Source organism: Rana temporaria, chromosome 6 (genome assembly GCF_905171775.1).
Source record: "Rana temporaria chromosome 6, aRanTem1.1, whole genome shotgun sequence".
NCBI classification, from domain to species: domain Eukaryota; kingdom Metazoa; phylum Chordata; class Amphibia; order Anura; family Ranidae; genus Rana; species Rana temporaria.
Window position 1 is genome coordinate 95028057 of NC_053494.1, and position 25790 is coordinate 95053846.

Here is a 25790-nt window from a genome sequence, read left to right on the forward strand (position 1 = left end):
CAAGGTCTAAACAGACCCCCAAAACTTCCCTATGAAGGGATGCCCCCTCTCGGCTGAGTGGGGGGAAGGCTGCTGCATTTTGCAAACGCCGGGCGGAACAAGGTTCAGGACAAGTGGGTCATCGCCACACTGTCCTCAGGCTACAAGCTAGACTTCAGAGAACTTCCGCCACCCCGTTTTCTGAGATCAAGAGTTGCCAAAGATCCAGAACAAAGAAGGCCTTTACTGTTGGCCTTGGAACACCTGTTGTCCCAAGGGGTCATCATGGAGTTAGCCCCAGAGGATCAGGGGTCAGGATTCTATTCAAACCTGTTTACGGTTCCAAAACCGAATGGGGATGTCAGACCTATCCTAGATCTGAAAAGTCTGAATCAGATTCTGAACATTCGCTCCTTCCGCATGGAGTTTGTCCACTCCATTGTTTCCACCCTTCAGGGAGGAGAATTCCTGACATCAGAGATGCATATCTACATGTGCCAATATTTCCCGCTCACCAAAGGTTTCTAAGGTTTGCGGTGGATCAGCGCCACTTTCAGTTTGTGGCCCTTCCTTTTGGGCTGGCTACGGCACCTTGAGTGTTCACAAAAATTCTGCCCCCCAGCCCTAGCAAGGCTAAGGGCACGAGGCATAGCAGTAACAGCCTACCTGGACGATCTGTTGATCAAAGATCAGTCCGTCGCACGCTTGGGCCACAACGTGCACAGTACAGTGGAATATTTAGAGTACCTAGGCTTTGTCCTCAATCTGAAGAAATCTTCCTTGCAGCCTCAAAAAAGGCTAGAGTACTTGGGCATGATTATAGACACGTCCCTAAGCAAGGTGTTACTTCCCAAGCCAAAGGCAAAAGCCATAGGAGACTTGGTCTGGGTGGTAAAGGCGATAAGAAGGCCTTCCATCCGTCTTTGCATGAGATTATTAGGAAAGATGGCCTCATTCGAAGCTGTCCCTTACACCCAGTTTCACTCAAGACCGTTACCGGGGCGGAATTCTGTCAGCTTGGAACAAAGATGTTCAGGCACTGGATCTTCCTATGATCTTATGTCCAGGGGTTTGCCAGAGCCTCAATTGGTGGTTGCTCCCCCAAAATCTGTCAGCAGGAAAATCCTTCGCTCCAGTTACCTGGAAAGTGGTCACCACAGACGCCAGCCTTCTGTGCTGGGGGGCAGTGCTAGAAGAAGCATCTGCCCAGGGGAAGTGGTCCGGGGCCGAAAAAGCTCCTACCCATCAACATTCTGGAGATTCAGGCAATTCATTTGGCCCTCAAAGTTTGGTCTTACAGACTGCAAGGCTGGCCTGTTCGGGTTCAGTCCGACAATGCTACGGCCGTGACCTATGTCAATCACTATGTCAAGGAGGCACAAGAAGTCTGAATGCCCAAAAAGAGGTGAATCACATCTTGGCCTGGGCAGAAAGGCATATTCCTCGCCTATCTGCGGTCATCATTCCAGGGGTAGAAAATTGGCAGGCGGATTTTTTAAGCCGCCAGCAACTGAGTCCAGGAGAATGGTCTCTATACCCCGACATGTTTCAAATCACATGTCAGAAATGGGAAACCCCATATGTGGACCTGTTGGCTTCCAAGTTCAACACAAAACTGGACAGCTTTGTGTCAAGAACAAGAGATCCCTATGCTCAAGGGTCAGATGCCCTGACAATCACATGGGATCAGTATTCCCTGATTTATACGTTTCATCCAGTTCCGCTTCTCTACCGATTCCTTCAGAGAGTCAAGATGGAAGGAAAGTCAGTGATTTTGGTCGCCTTGGCTTGGCCCAGGAGACCCTGGTACGCAGAAGTCGTAAGGATGGCAGTAGGACCTTGTGGTTTTCCACAAGGTCCAAAGAAGGGCCAGGCAGCGTCAGAATCCACTATTGCAAGATGGATTTGACAAGTCCATTATTCAGGCCTATGGTTTAGAAAAGAAGATCCCTCCTTTTCAGGTGAAAAGCACACTCGACTAGAGCAGTTGGTGCTTCATTGGCGGTGCATCACCAGGCCTCCATGGCTCAGATCTGTAAGGCTGCTACTTGGCTCGATGGCGGTCTTATTCTGATCTGTGTCTCCCGCCCCTCAAATATTTGCATTGCTATGGGACATCCCATTAAGTAATTAAGGCTCTGTGTCCCGTGTTGTATGATCAAGAAAATAGGATTTTTTTTAATACAGCTTACCTGTAAAATCCTTTTCTTGGGAATACATCACGGGACACAAAGCTCCCACCCCTCTTCGGAGTTAACGTGGAACACTTATTGCTTTGCGAGGGTTTATATAGGGGAGGAACTCCAACTTTAATTGGGTTTGCCAGTGTCCAATCACCTGTGGTGTCTACATAACCCATTAAGTAATTAAGGCTCTGTGTCCCGTGATGTATTCCTAAGAAAAGGATTATACAGGTAACCTGTATTTAAAAATCCTATTTTTCATGGTGTTGGCATTCTACCACAACCAGATAATGGTTCCTCGTCTTTCAGTCCCAGCTTCAGTGCTTCGGAAGCATATTTCTCTTTGCTATATACATGCAGTTCCTACTGCATGGGGTACCTTGCAGCTGTTCAGTTGAACGTCTGACTCTATCTAAGCTACTTGGTAGAGGCTTTTGGGCCTTAAGGACATTTATCTGGGTGGACCTGGCTTTTGCATTTTACTACTGTCATATAGGGGAGATTTCATATCTGTTCACAGCTTGCACATCTCACAGAAGACTTGTGCTGCCTTGAGGTGAATGTTTTATTTTTCTCACCGCACCGTAGACGTTGCTTTGGCATGTCCCAGTGGTCAAGTAAATCATCTATGCCCTTCAATGAACCGAAGATAAAAAACAGGATTTTTGTACTTCGTCATATAATCCGGACCGGGGGCTGTGCTGTGTATGGGGCCCGCTCATCTCTTCCCTATATATGGGCCTTGTTGGGGTGTTTGAGGTACATTCTTGTGAGGAGTCCGTGGACCATTTTTCTGTAGCCTCAGTTCAGGGAAGTCTGGCAGCCATTTTGCCGGAGCCCTCCAGCGTGCTGAGGCGGCCGGTGGCCATTTTCTAGTAGTCTCAGCTTATTTTTGCCTCTAGCGCTGGGGGATTTTCTTCTGAATCACACAGAGCACCTTGTGAGGGAGAGCAGACAGCAGCACAGTGCAGTACCTGGGTCTGGGTGGTAAATTCTACAGGGGGCCCCTCAGTCTGTGGCAGCTAGGAGGGTGGACTTTTGGTGTGGCTTGCCCTCGGTCCCTAGCGGGTGTCAGGCGAGTGTGGGTCAGCATGCCATCGGAAGCTGGTGCTTCTTCTCCAGACAGTGGCAGTCGCTTCCCCTGCACCTGCGGTGCCTATGGACTCTGTCGGCGGTCCTGGAGTCTTTTGTTGCCAGGGTGCAAGCGACGTGCAGGCACAAGGGGGGGTAAAAAACCACCCCCTCCCATTGTTAAAAATTGCCCTAAAAATTGCCCCCTCCCCCCACTGTCTTCTGGAGAAAGCTCTGAACCGGCCCCTGTTCTGAGGTTTCAGAGGATGCGGACCAGGACCGTTCGGACAGTAAGGATGACCCCGTGTCAGGGTCAGCGCAGGAAAGGGCGCTTGTAGGAGCGCTCATCACAGCAGTGCGGGATACCCTAATGATGGAGGATACGGCAGGGGCATCTAAAGAGGTGTCGGTCCCTTTTGGGTCTCACAAGCCGTCTTGCACGGCTAAGGTTTTTCCCTACCTGACCTATTTTGATAAATGTATCTACCAAGAATGGGAACGCCCGCAACAGGCTTTTTCAGTCCAAAACGCATTGCGGTGCGTAACCCCTTTGAGGAGAATTTCGTGAAAAAATTAACATCTCCCCTGATTTGTGGACCCTCCGGTATCCAGGTTAAATAAGATAACCACGATTACGGTGGAGGGGACCCTTGCTTTTAAGGACCCTGCTGATGGGAGGTCCGAGGCGGTTGCCCGATCCATGTTTACGGTGGTGGGGTCAGCATTGCGGCCAGTGTTGGCCAAGGCCCTGGTGTCCCAGATGCTTACTGAATGGGCAAAATTGTTGCACCGTGTGTTGGAAAAGCAACAGGCTTCTCCGGTCTGCATGGAACTGGCAGATCAGTTAGTGCATGGACTTGCGTATGTCTGCGATGTGGCCTTAGATACAGCCCCCTTGCTCTCTAGAGCCTCAGTATCTTCTGTGGTGCTATGTCACCTGATTTGGCTAAAATGCTGGTTTGCGGACCAGGCATCTAAGAAGGCTCTGGCGGATTTGCCTTTCCAGGGAGAGGGGCTCTTTGGAACTACGCTGGATGACATTATTAAAAATGTTACTGGGGCTAAGAGTACGTTGCTCCCACAGTCCAAAAAAAGGTAAGGAGCCACGCCGTAGGCCAAGGCCCTCCTTTTCCGCTCAGGAGCATTTTTTTGTCCACCCGGGTTGGCAGGTAAGCGTCCCCAGACCGACAAGGTGTCGGCTGAGGGACAGAAGCGTCCCTGGTTCCGCAAGCCAAACAAGCCTGCAAACAAATCTACAATAACATGAAGGTTTCCCCTCGCCCAACTCTCGGGTGGGGGGTTGCCTTCGGGACTTTGCAGCTCGGTGGACCTCCCCTGCTTTCAGCACAGTGGGTCTGCGAAGTGGTTTCATCAGGATACAAGATAGTATCATTACAGCGGGTATGACCTCTAGCTCTCGCAGCTCTTTCTAAAGCGATGGAAGTCTGGAAGGATGACGTAGATGCTTCTCTGAGGAGCATATCAGAAGAAATGGCCAGGCACTCACCTATTCATGAACTAAGGTTGCCGGCGGCCTTTCTGGAGTAGGCTTCCCTGGACATAATTTGCCTGGTGGCTCGGATCATGCTGTCATCTGTCACGGCTAAGCGTGTCTTGTGGCTGGGTAGCTGACCCTGTCTCCAAGCAGGCATGGTGTCGGATTCCCTTTGTTCGTCCCTCTTTGGGAACAAATTGGACAGTGCCATCACCTGTGCCACAGGGGGCAAGTCGGGATTTCTTCCCCAGGATCACCATCTTCTAAACAAGAAGAGAACACAGCCCAGGCAAGGTTCAGATTGAGCGAGGGATGCTCGCTGCTATAGGCCTGGCCGTAGAAGAAAAAACAACCTTCAAGCCAGAAGTTTTCAAAAGGGGCATCTTCCGGGTGGACGAGAAGCCCCCAAGTCTTTTTGATATTGCGCCTGCCCAGATAGAGCGAGTCGGAAGCACGCTTAAGTCTTTTTCAACATGTCTGAACCGCCTCGATTGAAGATTATTGGGTCGTAAAAATAGTCTTATCAGGCCATGCCTGGACGATCAGCAACCCACCCATTCTCTGATTCATACCCACATCCTTGCCTTTCTCGGGAGGGAAAAAGCAAATTCTCCTGTCCTATGCAGACTCTCTTGTGGCTCAGGGCACTGCAATAGCAGTTTCAGCCGATGAAAGGTCTACTCGCCCCTCTTCATGATATTAAAGAAAAATGGCTCCTGGAGGCCAGTTATAGACCTAACTCACTTGAATTTAAGAAGGAGAAGTTCAAGATGGATACACTGCTCACGATCTGTCAAGCAATCCAGCCAGGTGATTGACTCTTGTCTATAGAACTGAAGGACGCTTACTGTTCCGATAATGTCAGAGTCCCAGAAATACCTTTGCTTTGCTGTCAATCAAATCCATCTGCAGTTCACCTGTCTCTCCTTTGGGTTTACGACATTGCCTCGTGTGTTTTCAAAACTCTTGGCTGCCGTGGCACGGATCAGGACCAGAGGTCTCTGTCTGTATTATTATCTTGGCGACCTGCTGTTGTCTCGAGACAGAGAGCCGTTGCTAATCCACAGATCCCAGGTCATCTCCACTCTATTCGAGTTTGGTCGGCTACTGAACTTGGAAAAGAGCCACATAGATCCTACACAGTCCCTGGTTTTCATTGGGGCACAATTCGACACTATCAAGAGCACTATCTCCTTACCCCTGGAAAAAATCCCAGTGATCTGGGACAGAGTTCGGGTTGCAATGTCCTTCTCTCATCTCCGAGCCTCACAATGCCTAGAAATCATCAGCACCATGGTAGCAACAACACCCATGGTAAAGTGGGCTCAGTGGAAAATGTGGCCCTTCCAGAAAGACTTCCTCCAGCAATAGAACCCAGGGCTTCAGGATCACTCTATCTGAAATAACCTTATCCATGCAGGAAAGTCTTCCTTTGTGGTTACAACAGAGGAACCTCCTCAACTGTCACTCCATTGCACCTGTGTCTTGGATCACCATCACAACAGATGCCAGAAACAGTAGCTGGGGCACTCTCTGCTTGAAAGAGGTAGCCCAAGGCATATGGAGCTCTCCTTTTTCACAGGATAGTCTTCAATGTTCTGGAACTACGGGCAGTGTTATGTGCTCTACAGGCCATTCACCACTTAACAGCAGGAGCCTCAGTCCTCCTAAGACTGGACAACACAATGGCAGTCTCATACATAGAGACAGGGGGGTACTCACATTCTCTCCCTGTTGAAGGAAGTAGAGGCCATCATGACCTGGTCCCAGAAGAACCTGGCCAACCTGACCGTTGTCTATCTCCCTGGAGTCCAGAACGTTCAGGCAGATTTTCTGTCAAGAGTTTCTCTAGATGCCAACAAGCGGACTCTCCACCCCTAAGTCTTCAAGGGGGTCCTGTCCATGGGAGTCATTCCGGAAGTAGACTTGTTTGCCTCCCTGTTCAACTTCAGACTAGAGGAATAATAGACGAGGTCTCATTGTCCCCAGGCTTTCGGGGTAGATGCTTTGACAGACCATTGGCAATTCCACAGGGCCTATGCCTTTCCCCCGGTTCCTGTCATTCTCCGGTTTCTGTTGAGGCTCAGGGTGGAAGAAGCAGAGATGGTGGCAATAGTCCCGTACTGGCCAAACAGGCCATGGTTTCCCCTGCTGATGCAACTCGGCTTCCTGGTTCTCTTCGACTGCAGGGTCTTGCAATAAACCCAAAGACACATGATATACTGGGCTTCCTACAATCCGGCTTTGATCTCTCCTTGTCAGTCGGCTCGCTGCGGGTCCAAGTCTCTGCAATTTCCGCATTTACGGGCATTTCCTGGGCTAGACACACCCTCTTACTCGGTAGTTCTTCAGAGAAGCAGTAAGGTTTAGACCTCAGAAAAAGCCAAGATTCTCTAAGTGGGATCTTCCACTTGTCCTGGATTTCTTCTCAGAAAGAGAGTTGGAACGCGCAGATCAGTCCTCTATTAAGGATCTTTCTCTAAAAGTTGCCTTTCTGGTGGCTATAACATCGGCCAAGAGGGTCTCCAAAATCCGCTCTCTGGGATACAAGGAGTCATTTCTAACCTTTCTTCCTGATGGGGTAGTTTTGATTCCTATGTTGGGTTCAAACCCCAAAGTTTCATCTCTATTTCACGACAATCAGGAGATTGCTCTTCCAACGTTTAGATCTACCGGAGATTCCAGTGTTTATCCCCTAGATGTCAGGAAAGCTCTGAGTCGGTATCTAGAAGCTACAGCTCCGTTGCATCAGTCCGACTACCTGTTCGTTGTTTTTCATGGGAAAAGTAAGGGAATGCATGCCTCTTCCAGATCTATCGCAACATGGATTGTTTAGTCCATTCAGTGGGCCTACAAAGCCATGAGCTTGCGCCTCCAGAAGCGGTGATTGCTCACTCAACCAGAAGCGTGTATACATCATGGGTGGCTTCACATCACGTGGCTCCAGAAGTTATTTGCAAAGTGTCCTCGTGGTCTTCAATTAAGACATTCATGGCACACTACTGCGTAGAGCCAGCATTATTATCTTCTTTTAAATTTGGTTTACGTATCTTGTCTGTTGATGGTGCCATTTTAACTTTTTTTTTTTTTTTCTTTTGTCCAGCACATTGCCCACCCGGGTGTGTATGGTTAGTTTTTTCCCCACACGTAGGCTGCCATGGTGTCTGTCAGGAAAACTGAACATTTCTATCAAATACTTACCGTTATTTTCCTTTTCTGATGGACTCCGTAGCAGCAGGAGTTCCCTCCTAGTGGCTAGAGTAGGCTAAATTATGGAACACGGCCTCTGGTCCGGAAAAAATATTTATAGGAAAGGGGTCCTATGAGTTATGAGGGGGCGGGATTAATCCACACGTAGGCTGCCATGGAGTCCATTAGGAAAGGAAAATTACGGTAAGTATTTGATATCAATTTTCCGTTTTTATCTCTTGCATACCAGGGGGAAATTTTTTTTTTTGCTGAAATAGGGAGTGCGAATGTGAACCAATTATTGGCATTCTAAAGTTTTTCAGGCACTGGAAACTGTGCGTGATATGATTAGGTAGGCATACAGTAGAATTTGTCCTGTCACAATGCTTTTAAAAACGTTTTTAAGGGGATCTTAAACTGGAAAAATAACTGGTGTATTTTATATTGAAGGGGAAGTAAAGAAGTGGTTGATGATGGATTGATTCCTGGAGATGGACTGGGAGCTGGTGGGCTTGACTCTAGTTTCTATAGCCATTTAAAACGGAACTGGATTTGGATAAGCTACATTATTAATAATTACAGAAAGGTTGGTGATTTTTGTTTTTATGGATTATCATTGGTAAAATTTCGAAATCATATGATTTTTTTTTACATTTTCTTGATACAGGGATTGAAGACATTTGTACTTTTTAATGCTATATTTTTGTTAGCATTATAATGAGAAAAGCACAAAGCGTTTGAAATCGAGTAGGGAAGGGTCAAAACGATTGTGAGGTCTATTTTTGTCCAAATCACATCTGGGGAAATTTTACTTCATCTTATCCTGATGACAGTCAAAAGGGGTAGGAAGAGATCAGAGATCTCAATAACAAAAACATATTTATGAGTGGAAAAAGTTGCAACTTGTGTGTTTGTCTGAACCTTTCTATCCTAATAATTTCTACCTCTATTTTTTATCCTGGTGTGTCCGGGATGTGATACAAAAGATAGTTAACTGTAGGGGGATGAGGTGATGGAAACTGTAAAAGTTTTGTTTTTAGGTTGAGGTGGGGTAGGCTTCCTTATAATGGTCATCTGCTGTAAATTTGATGATTTGGATATTTTTCTATAGGTTGAAACTGAACTCCAAGAATTAAGCAACATGTACCCCCTTCCCCACCTACTGCAATGGTTAAAGGGGCTGTAAAGGTTTGTTTTTTTATTTTCTAAATAGGTTTCTTTAAGCTAGTGCATTGTTGGTTCACTTACATTTTCCTTTGATTTCCCTTCTAAATGTTTTTTTTTCTTTATCTGAATTTCTCACTTCCTGTTTCTCCTCAGTAAGCTTGCCCCCATCATCCGAGCTGTTCTGGCTGGGAGTTAGTCAGCCAGAACAGCTTACTGAGGAGGAACAGAAAGTGAAAAATTCAGACAAAGAAAAAAAACATTTAGAAGGGAAATCGAAGGAAAAGGTAAGTGAACCAACAATGCACTAGCTTAAAGGAACCTATTTAGAAAATAAAAAAAAAAACCTTTACAACCCCTTTAAATGTCCTTTTTTTTTTTTTAAGATGGACATGAAAAGGCTGTATTGCTTTACTTTATTCCCCACTCCAGTGCTCTCCTCAACTCCAGACTGTAGGCAGTTTCTCAGCATCATCACTTACAGTGCAAGGCTATTAACCCTGCCTTGTATGTGAAGAAGGCTGGCACGTGACTGCAGCATCAGACTGGTCACACAGATCACACAGAATTCTCCATATTATGGGACCCCCAGACTAAAGTCTTGGCTGCTCAGGACTCCCCTCATTGGCAGAGACAGCAGCACAGGGCCATTGACTCCCGCTGCTGTCAATCAGTCAGGCAGCCAATAAAGAGATAAAGGGGATGGGCCAGGCCGCGGCACAGTGTCTGAGTGTCAGTGGCTCGGCTCGGGTGCCCCATAGCAAGCTACTTGCTGTGGGAGCACTCAACAGGAGGGAGGGGTCAGGAGCACGGAGGAGGGACCCAAGAAGAGGAGGATCTGGGCTGCTCTGTGAAAAACTGTTAGAGCAGGTAAGTATAATAATATGACTTTAGTATCGCTTTAAGACAACAAGATTTTCATGTGAGGCCCGAAAAGGGAGTTCAGAGTCCATGACTAATAGTTGTGATATTGATCCTGGAAAAGTCGGAGGAGTGGGCATGGGGCGGAGGAAATTTCATGAGCTCCATTTTAAAAATAAAGTTTTCTTTATCGTACATCACGGGACACAGAGCGGCATTCATTACTATATGGGTTATATGGAGTACCTTCAGGTGTAGACACTGGCAATCTCAAACAGGAAATGCCCCTCCCTATATAACCCCCTCCCATAGGAGGAGTACCTCAGTTTTTACGCCAGTGTCTTAGGTGTTAGTCATGGTTTAGCTTGCCTCCGCATCCTTGGGATTAGGTGAGCTACCGGTTCTGTCCAAAAAAGCCTCAGCGCTAAAGTGGTCAGTAACCGGACCCCAAACCCTTGGGGTATAGCCCATAATGCTTTTCTTTTTAGAGAGCTGGACCCTGGGCCCAGAACTTAGAAACCTTTGGGTACCTAAAGTTTTCTGTTGCCAGGGTGCTATATGGGCCCAGGACAGTGGATCCTTCATAGGAACCCAGGGCCTGAAGGTCTAGACATCCCCACGGAGATGGGGGAAGATTGGGCCTCTTGCTTGGCAAAGTCCTGCGGCATGGAGCAGGTAAGTGAGGGGAAAACTTGCGGAACTTGGTTCTTAGCAGGTTTTTTTCTGGGGGGTCACAGGGGACATGCCTAAAGTTATGCACTGCATCTGGCAAACTAGTCACATATCATAAAGATAGGATGGCTCTCTATGTATTATTCCCCATAAGATGTGACCTCCTTTGTAGTGTTGGAAAAGCATTGAGTGGGGCCTGTGTTATATAAAAATATATGTGTGTGTCAGAGAGCTTTGCTTACCTGCAGGCCTCCAGGCGATGCTCCATTCAGTCTTCCTCCTCAGAGCCTGCAAGCAGGCAAAACGCTGACCTCCTCATGGTTCCAGGCTGCAGGCTGCAGTTTGCTGGAACAGAGAGGTCCCTTCCTCCCAAAATCCCCCCCCCCTCCCCCTGTCGGGAGGGGCATTTCCTGTTTGAGGTTGCTGGGGGGGAAGGGCGGGTCAGTGGCTTAAAGGAAGGGGCGGCCCTTCCTTGTTTGTTCCATCAATACTTTGGAACTGAGGAGAAAGACCAGAGCGGCAGCACGGGGCGCCGAGGACACACAGTGGCCAGAAAGGATATTGCAGTCTTCAGAGGACTGTTTTGTCAAGCCTAGAAATAGGCTGTTTCTTTTCCATCTCATAGTTTTTCTTTGCAATACTACTCAGGGGGACAGAATGTTTTTTCTTTCCTGGATTTGAAACAAAAACGAAAAAAAAAAAAAAAAAAAAAAAGTCATCTAGGGGAGAGGAAGCATTTTTTTATCCCCCAAACAGGTGTTTGGACAATTAACTTTTATAGTTCCAAATACCAATAGGTAGCAGGTGTACCTCGGTATTGTACCATGGTATGCCGCTGTTTTCCCTACAGGGAGCCTTGGGGCCATCGGGATCTGGGGCTGGAGCTGACGCGGGTCAGTCCAACCCTAAGATGGTCACGGAGGAGGTATTACTCACCTCTTTAAAAGAGATGCAGAAAAGCATGGGAAAAATGATATCCGCAGCTATGCGGGGCAGTAAGCGGAATAGATCTCCGTCGCCCGAGCGCGGACCCTCAGAAGAGGAGGTCCTTTCCTCAGGGGAATTGGACGACCTCTTGGACACGGACCAAGTAGGTTCAGGGATCGAAGACCCGGATACAGAGGAGTCTGGGGCAGTCTCCCTGAGGGAGAGCTGGTGGATTCAAGGATTGTCGGACTTGGTCCATAGGACATTCAACTTGCCAGTACCAGATCTCCAGGTATCGACGGTTTCAGCTTTGGGCTCACTGAGTGCGCCTCAAAGCAATGCTGTGTTTCCGATCCATCCTCTATTAGAGGGAATTTTGTTCCAAGATTGGAACAAGCCAGATAAGATCTTCTTACCACCTAAAAGGTTCTCTGTCCTATATCCTATGGAAGAAAATTTTTCCAAAAGATGGGCTACTCCTGCAGTGGACGCAGCCATCTCATGTGTTAACAGATCGTTAACATGCCCTGTAGAAAACATACAGGTGTTCAAGGATCCAGTTGATAAGCGCTTGGAAGCACTACTTAAGAACTCCTTCACTACTGCAGGGGCAGTAGTACAGCCAGCTGTGGCTGCGATTGGGGTCGCTCAAGCATTATCGGATCAATTTAAGCAGATGCTTAAACTTATTCCGGCCCAGCAGGCAGAAAAATTTTCGGATGTCCCTAAGGCCATATGTTTTACGGTAGACGCAATCAAGGATTCTATCCAGCAAGCGTCACGTTTATCGTTATCCCTTATCCATATGAGAAGACTCTTATGGTTAAAAAGCTGGGAGGCTGAGCCCCCATGCAAGAAGCTCCTGGTAGGGTTCCCCTTCCATGGAGGACGACTCTTCGGAGAAGACCTAGATAAATACATTCAGACCATTTCAAACGGCAAGAGTACTCTCTTGCCAACTAAGAAGAAGGTTCAGGGACCTGCGTTTAAACGACAGTATTCCCCTGGGCAGGGGCCCTCTAATGCCAAGCAGTATCGACGGCCTCCTGCAAAAGCAAACTTCGGCTTCAACAGCAGATCACAAGGACAGGCTGTTAGAGGCAAAAGGCAGTGGTTTCGCAAACCAGCAAAACCAGCCCCCAAGCCAACCTTATGAAGGGGCGCCCCCACCCACGAAGGTGGGGGGAAGGCTGCGACTCTTTTCAGAGATTTGGGAAGCCAGCATTCCCGACGAGTGGGTACGGTCTTCCGTGGCCACAGGCTACAAATTAGATTTCCTAAGGTTTCCTCCTCCTCATTTCCAGAAGTCGAGGATTCCAAACGATCCGGAAAAGGGAGCCGCATTAAGATCGGCATTAGATCATCTACTTTCCCAGGAAGTAATAGTAGAGGTACCAGTCCTGGAACAGGGGCTGGGTTTCTACTCCAACCTATTCATCATCCCAAAATCCAATGGAGATGTCAGGCCAATTTTGGACCTAAAGATGGTAAATGCATATCTAAAGATCCGCTCATTTCGGATGGAATCCGTGCGGTCAGCAGCTGCCACACTCCAGAAGGACGACTTCATGGCGTCCATAGACATAAAGGATGCCTACCTTCATGTTCCAATTTATCAGCCACATCAAAGATATCTACGCTTCATGGTGGCTTCGCGTCACTTCCAATTCGTGGCGCTTCCCTTCGGGTTGGCTACGGCCCCCCGGGTGTTCACGAAGGTCCTAGCTCCAATCCTAGCCAAACTAAGGATCCAAGGGGTCACGATCCTAGCATACCTGGACGACCTCCTAGTCATAGATCACTCGTCTCCCGGCTTGGAGCGAGCAGTGGCCCTCACGGTCCAATACCTCGAGAGGTTCGGCTGGGTCCTAAATCGAGAAAAGTCAGCTTTCCAGCCCACAAAGCAGTTGGAATATCTCGGCATGAGATTAGACACAGAACAACAAGGAGTGTTCCTACCTCTGAGGAAGGTAAAAGCCATCAAGGAATTAATCCTACTGGTTCTAAGCAAGAAAGAACCGACTATTCGCCTATGTATGAGGTTACTAGGCAAGATGGTGGCCACATTCGAGGCGGTACCATACGCCCAGAGCCACACTCGCATCCTACAGGCAGCCATCCTGTCAGCATGGAGCAGAAGGCCACAGGCCTTGGATATCCCGTTGCCGCTCTCATCAAGAGTCCGACAAAGTCTGTGTTGGTGGTTAGACCCTCAGAATCTACTGAAGGGGAGGTCTTTCAGCCCAGTGGCTTGGAAGATAGTGACCACAGACGCCAGCCTGACGGGCTGGGGAGCAATTTTGGATGGTTGCACTCGCCAAGGTACTTGGGCAAAGCCAGAGAAGCAGTTGCCCATCAACATCTTGGAGCTCAGAGCTGCTCGACTAGCCCTCAGGGCTTGGACGTCAAAATTGCAGGGGTTCCCGGTGAGAATTCAATCAGACAATGCCACGGCCGTGGCACACATAAATCACCAAGGGGGAACCAGGAGTCAAGCCGCTCAGAGAGAGGTGAGCTTGATTCTTCTATGGGCAGAGGCTCATGTGCCCTGCATATCGGCAATATTCATTCCAGGAGTGGACAACTTTCAGGCGGACTTCTTAAGCCGCCAGACTCTATGGCCGGGGGAATGGTCTCTGCATCCACTAGTCTTTCAAGCACTCTGCCAAAGATGGGGAGTGCCGGACGTGGATATCATGGCATCGAGACTCAACAAGAAACTAGACAGGTTCATGTCCCGCTCAAGGGATCCGATGGCCTGCGGAACCGATGCGTTGGTTTGCCCTTGGCATCAGTTCAAACTTCTTTATGCGTTTCCCCCGCTCCAGTTACTACCCCGCCTGCTGCGCAGGATCCGGGTGGAGCACATACCAGTCATCCTGGTAGCTCCAGCATGGCCCAGAAGGGCATGGTACTCACTAATCTTAAGGATGGTAGTGGGAGACCCTTGGACTCTTCCTCTACGGCCAGACCTGCTATCGCAAGGTCCGATCCTCCACCCTGCCTTACGGCATCTAAATTTGACGGCCTGGAAACTGAATCCCTGATTCTCAGGGGTAGAGGTCTGTCTCAGAAAGTAATCTCTACCCTAATCAGAGCCAGGAAACCGGTCTCTAGGGTGATTTATTACAGGGTCTGGAAGGCCTATGTAGGCTGGTGTGAGTCCAAGCGATGGCTTTCTCGCAAATTTACCATCGATAGAGTATTAAGTTTTCTCCAGCTAGGAGTGGATAAAGGATTGGCATTAAGCACAATCAAAGGACAGATTTCTGCTCTGTCAGTGTGGTTTCAGCGGCCGCTGGCCACCCACTCGCTGGTTAAGACCTTCCTTCAAGGGGTCTTACGTATTAGACCTCCAGTTAAATCCCCGCTTTGTCCGTGGGATTTAAATCTTGTTCTGTCAAGTTTACAGAAACAACCGTTTGAGCCGTTGGCTGATATTCCTTTGGTTCTACTGACAAGGAAGTTAGTATTTTTGGTTGCCATAGTTTCCGCAAGAAGAGTTTCGGAGCTGGCAGCCTTATCCTGTAAGGAACCATATCTTGTTTTTCATAAGGACAGGGTCGTTCTCCGCCCTCATCCTTCCTTCCTTCCGAAGGTCATATCCAGTTTTCATTTGAACCAGGATTTGGTATTACCATCCTTCTTCCCTAAACCTACTTCCAGAAAGGAAGGGTTGCTGCATACCTTGGATATTGTCAGGGCCATGAAGGCCTATCTTAAAGCTACAAAGAAGATCCGGAAGACAGATGTGCTGTTCATTCTACCGGATGGGCCCAAGAAGGGGCAGGCAGCTGCAAAGTCCACCATTTCTAGGTGGATTAAGCAATTAATCACTCAGGCCTACGGCTTGAAAGGGTTGCCTCCTCCAGTATCATTAAAGGCTCATTCTACTAGAGCCATGGGCGCCTCCTGGGCAGCACACCACCAGATCTCTATGGCTCAAGTTTGCAAGGCGGCAACCTGGTCTTCTGTCCACACGTTTACAAAATTCTACAAGTTGGACGTAAGAAGGAATACTGATACTGCCTTCGGGCAGGCAGTGCTGCAGGCTGCAGTTTGAGACCCTCGGATTCCGGGGGCTCCTCTTGTTCGAGTTAAATTTAAAAATTTTATTTTTCTCAACTAAGTTGGATTTATTATGATTTGAGTATATCTCTAAATTAAATCCTTTTGTCTTGGAGATGTTCTCCCTCCCCTCATTGTAAGCATTGCTTTGGGACATCCCATATAGTAATGAATGCCGCTCTGTGTCCCGTGATGTACGATAAAGAAAAAGAGATTTTTAATACAGCTTACCTGTAAAATCTTTTTCTTGGAGTACATCACGGGACACAGAGCTCCCACCCCTCTTTTTTGAGGACCATTTTGGGAGGCATACTGCTTGCTACAAAACTGAGGTACTCCTCCTATGGGAGGGGGTTATATAGGGAGGGGCATTTCTTGTTTGAGATTGCCAGTGTCTACACCTGAAGGTACTCCATATAACCCATATAGTAATGAATGCCGCTCTGTGTCCCGTGATGTACTCCAAGAAAAAGATTTTACAGGTAAGCTGTATTAAAAATCTCTTTTTTAGAGAGTGGTGTGACTGAAATCCATATTGATGTCCCTTAATAAATGAATAATGCATTAGGAGATTGAAAGGGTAAGTTTATGAGCAGAGAGATATATTTGTGTTGTCAGTATAGAGGTGGAATTGAAAGCCATGGGAAGCACTCTACTGACCAAGGAAGGAAGTGTAGATAGAGAATAGGAAAGTGAAAAAAAATGTAACAGTGCAGCGCTAAACTATATAGTAAATGTGTAATGAAAAAATATTAGATAATAAGAAATTGCAATAATACATTATTATCTAATATTTTTCATCACACATTTACTTTAATCCAGGGGTGTCAAACTCAATCTCATTGCCAGAAGCATCAGCATTATGGTGGCCTTCAAAGAGATTGATGTATCTGTAGGACTAGATGTCCAGAGTACCCCACCCTCACTTACATTAGAAGTCAAGATTCCCTCCACCATCAGAGGTCAAGAGCCCCCCACCCTCCCTTACATCACAGTGAACCCACCCCCCCCCCCCACACACACACACACACACACACACACACACCTTCTGTATGGTAGATGCTGGGAGCAGAGCTGGGAAGCAGAAAGTGCAGGGTCTGGAGGAGGACCAGAAGAGGGCTGGAGTCTGCTCAATGCAGAGACCAGGGGATATGAGGACAAGGGGGTTCGGCGGCTTTATAGAGAGTCACAGGATCTGTAGGAGGAGTTCTGTCTTCTTTGCTGCCGACTACTGAGACTGCTTCTTGTTCTTGACAAAAACGTTAGTTTGTAACATGCTGGAGAGATATTTTTGTTTTGTTTAAGATTAATTCTCCTGCCATTATTAAAATCCCCTCCACATTCTGTTGTACCCTGTTTGTGTATCTCTCTAATGCTGCAACTTGACCCTCATTGGGCAAGTTCACATTTACCAGGGTCACCTTCTGGTCGTTAATGTATCCTTTCACAATAAGGAGCCGTCCTTCCTCTTCCTGTATTACACTTAATTCTTTCCATGAAATCATTTTTGAGAACATAATTGATACTCCCTTTGTTTTTGTTAGAGATGAGGAACTATGATACACCTTTGGGAATCTGTAATTTTCTAGCTTTGGCGTTTTGTTTTTTTTAAAGTGAGTCTCTTGGAGAAATATTACTTGTGCTTTCGATCTCCATAATTCTGCCACTAGTTTTGATCGTTTCTCCGTGCTATTCAGCCCTTTGACATTATAGGACATTACCGTGATTTTTGACATTTTGAGATTTTGCCGGGTTCCCCCACGGCTCCCTCAGGACTGGGGGTCGAGGGGAAAGAGGCTCCCCTCGGCGGCAAAGACACGTGACCAGAGAGAGGGAGAGATGGCGGGGAGAGAGGGAGAGTGCCGAGAGAGAGAGAGAGAGAGAGAGAAGAGAAAAAAAAAAACACAACATCTCAGACGGACACAAAAAAAAAAAAACCCTAGCGTCTATGACTTCCCTCCACACGGAGGAGAGGCGCTATAATGGGGATCGGTATATGAGCACCGAGGCGAGTCGCGCCTTCGCATGGGTCCGGGTGCCCCTCGTCTATTTATCTCTTATAATCCCCCCCCCCCCAAAATCCACGAGATGGAGAAGGGAGGGGGCCCAGGCGGGGAGAGGGGGGGGAGGCAATGGAAAATCAATGAGTCCCTTATAAAAGACCCAGAATATGAAGGAAATATAATTCAGGAGATGGAGATGTTCTTCTCCAACAATGTGGCGGGAGAGGTGTCCCCAATGTGTATCTGGGAAACACACAAGTGTTATGTCAGAGGAATCCTGATATACTTGGGGTCTCATAGGAAACGTAAGATAGAAGCACAGATGGAAACTGTGTTAGGAGAAATTCGAAGATTAGAAAAAACACATAAAAAATCATTAGCAATACAGGTAGAGGAGAAGCTGAGGAAGGCACGAGAGGAACTGAACTTACTGCTAACGGATAAAGCAAAAGCATCCCTGAGAAGGTGTAGACAAGCTTTTTATGAATTTGGCAATAAACCAAGTAAAATGTTAGCAAGAGCTTTAGGAGAGGTAAGAGCGCAAAACCATATAGAGGGTATAAAAACATCAGGAGACAGGATAACGAAATCCCCACAGGAAATCGCGGCAATATTCAGAAACTATTATGTGAGTTTGTATCAGTTGAAGGGGGAGCAGGATTTAGAAAAAACTGGAGAGAGGGAGGGAAAAGTAAAAGAGTACATAGAGAAGTCGGAAATGCCGAAGCTATCAGAAGAAATAGGAAGAAGTTTAGAAAGCCCAATAACGGCAGAAGAATTTAAAAATACGCTAAAGCAGTTAAAACCAGGTAAAGCACCAGGACCAGACGGCTTCAATCTTCTGTACTACAAGACATATGTAGAGGAGTTGCTGCCGAGATTTTTAGATGCATTCAACTCGATACGGGAGGGACAGGAGATGCCAGAGGAAACTCTTATGGCACACATAGCGGTCATAAAGAAAGAGGGGAAAGACCCAGCGCAATGCGCCAATTATCGCCCAATATCATTGCTGAATGTCGATCTGAAAATCTTCGCAAAGATCCTAGCAAATAGAATACTGCCACATATTCCTGGCCTGGTACACCAAGATCAGGTGGGTTTCACGCCAGGAAGAGAAGGCAGGGAAAATACCCAACGAGTAATAAATGCTATCCACCTCTCGCAGACATATAAAATGCCCTTAGTATTAGTATCTACTGATGCTGAAAAAGCATTCGATAGGGTAGATTTCAAGTTCTTGAAAGCAATTATTCAACATATAGGCCTGCGAGAGGGGATGCAAAGATGGATCATGAGTTTATACTCTAGACCTAAAGCGAAAATTAAGATAAACAGTATGATGTCAAAACCCTTCGAAATACGTAACGGGACGCGGCAGGGCTGCCCCTTATCACCACTGATTTTTATTTTGATGTTAGAGCCTTTTTTGAGGACAATAAGATTAAGTACAGATATCAGAGGTATAAAAGCTAAGGGGGGAGAACAGAAATTAGCGGCATTTGGTGATGACTTAATGTTTTTTATTTCGGAACCAGTGATATCTCTACCCCCACTGCTAGCGGAGATAGATAAGTATGGTAAACTTTCAAATTTTAGAGTAAACTATAATAAATCGGAGGCAATGGGGGTAGAGATGAGCACTATACAACAACAACAATTGACTAGCTTCTTTTCATTCAGATGGACAAACTCGCATATAGGTTATCTGGGGACTAAAATCCCGAAGAAACTAAGCAGAATACATGAGTTAAACCTAGCACCTCTGGCAAGACAATTGAAAAAAGATTTACAGAAATGGGATAAGGAGGTGTTCACCTGGTTTGGTAGGATCAATATTATAAAGATGAATGCAATGCCGAGGGTGCTGTATTTATTACAGACACTCCCAACAAGAATACCTCAGGGAGTCCTGAAAGAAATCAGAGCGAAGTTCGCAGGATTCATATGGGCAGGGAAACCGGCTAGAGTAAGAAGAGATATCCTAACACTACCTAAGGAGAAGGGGGGAGTAGGATTCCCGTACCCGCTAGCTTATTACGAGGCAGTACACCTATCGAGAGTTCTGGACTGGTGTGTTATGCCAAAAAACAAACCTTGGATCCTTTTAGAACAAGCAACGACGGAGATTCCACTGGAGGGACTAATATGGCTCTCGAAATCGGTGATACCTCAGACAGTGAAAAGACACCCAACGATAGGGACGACAATTAACATTGTTAAAAAGATATTCAAAAACCTAGAAGACGAAAATGGAGCGAATCCGATGACACCAATCCTGGGGAACCCAGTGTTCGCCCCGGGCTTGAGGGACCCAGGGTTTCGCGAATTTAAAAAATAGCGGACAAACTAGATTGATACATTTTCAGAGAGAGAATCGGGTAATGACAAATGAAGAAATAGAAAGGGATTTATCCGAGTATTTAGACCCCTACAGGAGGAGACAGTTAGGGGGACTTCTCCGATCTATACGGGGACACATTAGGGTGAGAGAAACACCGTCAGAGTTCGAGAAAATGTGTCTTAGGAGAGAACCGGTGAGACACCCACTCTCTCTGTTCTACTCCTTGATAAATGAAATAAAAGCTCCGCGAGAGATAGGCTTTATCCAGAAGTGGGAAGGAGACCTAGGGGTTAGATTCACGGAAACTCAGAAGAAAAAAATCTTCCAATTTAACCATAAAGCATCAATAGCATCCAAATTTCAAGGAGGAGGATATAAGATATTGAGCCGATGGTATAGGACACCAGAGGTATTAAATCAGATTTACCCTCAGGTGTCAAATATTTTTTGGCGATGTCAAAAAGAAGAGGGAACACTCTTACATATTTTTTGGAATTGCGAGGGGGTTAAAGATTTCTGGAAAATGGTATCTGAAGTGATAGAAGAAATAACGGAGATAGCACTAGGGGAGGAACCGTCTACCTATTTGCTATTAGATATACCTATGTCAATTGAGAAATACAAAAGATCCCTTGTGAGACATTTAGTGGTTACAGCTAGATCGTGTATCCCGGTGCTTTGGAAGAGCACATGTTCTCCAAGTAAAGCACAATGGCTAGCTAAAATCAAGGAAATGCAACGCATGGAGAACCTTACGGCATCCCTGAGGGAGGGGGAGGAGAGGGTGAGGGAGACATGGGGGCCCTATGTGGGATGGGAGACGCGGGAGGGGGAGGATGGGGGGGAAGACTAGGGAGAGGCGTCGAAGTTTGATGTATCTTTTTTTTTTTTTTTTTCGTGCCCAAGAGAAGGGCTCGGAGGTAGGGGGGAGGAGGGGGGGGGTTGTAGTGCCTTGAACCAGGGAAGACCACGCCCAAGGGGAAAGATATGATAGGATGAAGAGGGATAGAAAGGAATAACAGTGTTTGGAAATGTAAGAAATACAGTAATAGAAAACTGTTTATATTGTTTGATGTGATACTAATCTGGGTTCAAGGCAATGTAAGATGTTGGAAAAATGTAAAATAAAGAATGTATAAAGATTAATTCTTACTTTTTCTTTTTCCAGACTAAATTTGCACAACAAGGCTTTACTCTAAGACTCCAGACCTTTCTGAACAAGCCTATGCTACTGCTTGGCTCAACGGGTAATACATTCTATATTTTTGTTGTTATATTCAGACCTGTTGTAATGCATTGGAAGTAAGCAAGTGTAGTCAAGCAAAGTCAAAGGTGATGTGCACACTTATTAGATCATTTAAGGTCTCATGCACACTGGTGCTTTTTGGCGTACAATGTAAATTGCAGGCATAGTCCCACACCAAGGATACACAGCTGTCACATTTACACCGCTACTTACACAAACCTGCATGTGTGTAAAGCCGTACACTCTTTGACACACTCTGCATCCAGGGTTATACGCATGCACATGTTCAGCTGTATACGGTCATCCATTACTATGGTCGATCTACAAGGTAGCTGTTTATTCCAGGTGTAGAAATACGCATGCAATTTATTTTACCTTAACTTTTTTTAAATGGGTTGCAAGACAGCTAGCATTTTCAGAGAGTCAACAATTACAATTTACAGATGTCTCAGAGTGCACATTTCATTCAAGACAGTGAAAAATTAGCTTTCATTGCTTACTGGGAAATTCTTACCCTTTTTGTATTTCTTTGTTTTATTAACTGTCCCCAGACACCACGCTTTAAAAAAAAAATATATATATATATATACACAGACCAAAAGTTTGGACACCCCTTCTCATTCAAAGAGTTTTCTTTATTTTCATGACTATGAAATTTGTAGATTCACACTGAAGGCATCAAAACTATGAATTAACCCCTTAACGCCTGCCGCACGACTATATACGTCCGCAAAATGGCACTGACAGGCAGATGGGTGTATATATACGTCTCTGCCTTCTAGCGGGTGGGGGGTCCGGGACGACGGCGCGGCTATTTGTTTATAGCCGCTTCGTCGCGATCGCTCCCCGTGCTTCACTGTGGGGGCTTATCGATCGAGTGATCCTTTTTATAAGGGAGACTCGATCGATGACGTCAGTCCTACAGCCACACCCCTCTACAGTTGTAAACGCACACTAGGTGAACCCTAACTCCTACGGCGCCCCCTGTGGTTAACTCCCAAACTGCAACTGTCATTTTCACAATAAAGAATGCAATTTAAATGCATTTTTTGCTGTGAAAATGACAATGGTCCCAAAAATGTGTCAAAATTGTCCGAAGTGTCCGCCATAATGTCGCAGTCACGAAAAAAATCGCTGATCGCCGCCAATAGTAGTAAAAAAAATAAATTAATAAAAATGCAATAAATATATAACTTGTATGACCTAATAGTCTAAAGAGCCAAGGCTGCTTGAGGCCCAGGCAATTTCATAAACATAAGTCAAAAAAAGGGGGGGAAGGAGGGGGGAGGGACTTTGACGGCACTGATAAGAAACCAGGTAAGTGTAAAAAACAAAATGTATTTACTAGTGCTGTCAAGCGATTAAAATTTCTAATCGCGATTAATCGCATTAATGTCATAGTTAACTCACGATGTATCGCGCGATTAAGGAGGTTCACCCTTTAAAACATTTTTTTTTTTTTTTTTTTTATAATATTAAATTGTGTTTTTTTATTTTTTTACATTTTGATCACTTTTATTGCTGTCACAAGGAATGTAAACATCCCTTGTGACAGCAATAGGTGGTGACAGGTACTCTTTATGGAGGGATCGGGGGTCTAAAAGACCTCCGAGCCCTCCTTTGCACTTCAAAGTATTCAGATCGCCGAAAACGGCGATTCTGAATACTGTGTACTTTTTTAAATCCGGCGCCATTGGCAGCCGAGAAACCCGGAAGTGACGTCATGACGCCGCTTCCGTGGTTTCAATGCGGAGACTGAATCAAAGCCGCTTACGGCTTAGTGTCAGTCTCCAACCTGGACACAGAAGGCGGCGGATCGAGGATCGGGTCTCCCGGTGGGACGGGAGGCCTGGTCAGAGCGGCGAAAGGCGGCGGGAGGGGGGGGATGTCCCCTCCCGCTCCTCCGGCATAACAACCGAGCGGCTTTTAGCCGCATCGGTTGTTATGTTTGGATAGCCGATCGCCCGCTCTAAACAACGGTACCGGGATGATGCCTGCGGCTGCAGGCATCTTCCCGGTATAACCCCCGAATGCCGCCTCGTTAATCGCGCTATAAAAAAATTTTACGGCGTTAACATGGGTTTGCGTTAACGCTGTTAATAGCGCGTTTAACTGACAGCACTAGTATTTACATAAAACGGTTTACACGTTAAAAACATTTGGGAACAGACCCCACAAATCAACATTGGGTATACAACCAATTATGACAGATAGGTGGAGCCACAAGGCACTAAAACTATCCCCTATTTTGTAAACGCTATAAATTTTGCGCAAACCAATCGATGAACGCTTATTGCGATTTTTTTTTTTTTACCAAAAATAGGTAGAAGAATACGTATCGGCCTAAACTGAGGAAAAAACATTTTTTTATATATGTTTTTGGGGGATATTTATTATAGCAAAAAGTAAAAAATATTGAATTTTTTTCAAAATTGTCGCTCTATTTTTGTTTATAGCGCAAAAAATAAAAACCGCAGAGGTGATCAAATACCACCAAAAGAAAGCTCTATTTGTGGGGAAAAAAGGATGCCAATTTTGTTTGGGAGCCACGTCGCACGACCGCGCAATTGTCTGTTAAAGCGACGCAGTGCCGAATCGCAAAACCTGGCCTGGGCATTTAGCTGCAAAATGGTCCGGGGCTAAAGTGGTTAACACATGTGGAATTATACATAACAAAAAAGTGTGAAACAACTGAAAATATATTTCATATTCTAGGTTCTTCAAAGTAGCCACCTTTTGCTTTGATTACTGCTTGGCAGACTCTTGGCATTCTCTTGATGAGCTTTAAGAGGTAGTCACCTGGCACAGCACCCCATCACACTACTTCTTGGTCAAATAGCCCTTACACAGCCTGGAGGTGTGTTTGGGGTCATTGTCCTGTTGAAAAATAAATGATGGTCCAACTAAACGCAAACTGGATGGAATAGCATGCCGCTGCAAGATGCTGTGGTAGCCATGCTGGTTCAGTATGCCTTCAATTTTGAATAAATCCCCAACAGTGTCACCAGCAAAGCACCCCCACACCATCACACCTCCTCCTCCATGCTTCACGGTGGAAACCAGGCATGTAGAGTCCATCCGTTCACCTTTTCTGCGTCGCACAAAGACACGGGGGTTGGAACCAAAGATCTCAAGTTTGGACTCATCAGACCAAAGCACAGATTTCCACTGGTCTAATGTCCATTCCTTGTGTTCTTTAGCCCAAACAAGTCTCTTCTGCTTGTTGCCTTTCTTTAGCAGTGGTTTCCTAGCAGATATTCTACCATGAAGGCCTAATTCACACAGTCTCCTCTTACCAGTTCTAGAGATGTGTCTGCTGCAAAAGGTGGCTACTTTGAAGAACCTAGAATATGAAATATATTTTCAGTTGTTTCACACTTTTTTGTTATGTATAATTCCACGTGTGTTAATTCATAGTTTTGATGCCTTCAGTGTGAATCTACAATTTTCATAGTCATGAAAATAAAGAAAACTTTTGGTCTGTACTGTGTGTGTATGTATATGTATATGTATATGTATATGTGTGTGTATATATATATATATATATATATATATATATATATATATATATATATATATATATATATATATATATATATATATATATATATATATATATAATACCACTAGGCAAAATTTCAGATTTTTTTTTTAAAAGCGTGGCCCATTAATATTTCTCACTGGCTAGTCGTAGATGGGCACATGTTTTTAAAGACTAAGGGCGTAAGTTTGCGCCGTCCATGAACGTATCCCAGTGCGCATGCTCCTACTCACGTCGCAAATAGTCAATGCTTTCGACGTGAACGTAATTTACGCAAAGCCCTATTCGCGAACGACTTGCGCAAACGACGTAAAAAAAATCCGCCGGGCGCATGTACGTTTCTGAATCGCCGTATCCAGCTCATTTGCATATTCTACGCTGAAATCGACGGCAGTGTCACCTAGCGGCCAGCGTAAATATGCACCCTAAGATGCGATGGCGTAGGAGACATACGCCGCTTGTATCTTAGCCTAATTTAAGCGTATCTGGTTTCCAGAATATGCTTAAATTTACGACGGCGTAGATTCAGAGTTACGACAGCGTATCTACTGATACGCCGGCATAACTCTACGTGAATCTAGCCCTAATTAAAGCCTTAGTATATATACTTGTTATGCAGCCAGGCAGCATAACGGGTAACGAAAATTTGTGCTTATCACTATGAAATTTGCCCTGTGCCTGCAGCATACTGGCATCGCTGGACCACTGGAATGCATTGGATCCGGGTATTCGGTTGTCTAACTCTCCTCCTTCATAGTACTCAAATCAGTAGCACGTGAGCATTGTTGTTTAGAGCATTTTGCAGGGAAAGTGGCTGACTGATCGAGACCCAGAACAATGCACGCTGTGAGAGCAGATAACTGCTTCTGAAGTGTGCTACTGACACATGGCAGCTTATACAGTTAGTACACATACAATATATTATACAGTATATATTTTTTTCTTCTTATGCAGGCTGACTGTATAGTAAGTAAAAAAAGACTGCAGTGTATGTTTGGTGAAGTAGAACAAAACAAAAAAAAAAAAGCAAAAGGAGAAACACCCCTA

At 45.8% G+C, this 25790-nt stretch overlaps 1 protein-coding gene across 2 annotated transcripts in view; it reads left to right on the forward strand.

The window, feature by feature from the left end:
• Positions 1–25790, forward strand: part of GTF3C1 (general transcription factor IIIC subunit 1) — a 307903-nt gene that overhangs the window by 129910 nt on the left and 152203 nt on the right. For both annotated transcript variants that reach the window (XM_040356997.1, XM_040356999.1), the window contains 2 exons: positions 8368–8503; positions 21125–21203. In XM_040356997.1, the coding sequence (XP_040212931.1) occupies positions 8368–8503; positions 21125–21203 (215 nt within the window). The remainder of the gene's footprint in view (positions 1–8367; positions 8504–21124; positions 21204–25790) is intronic.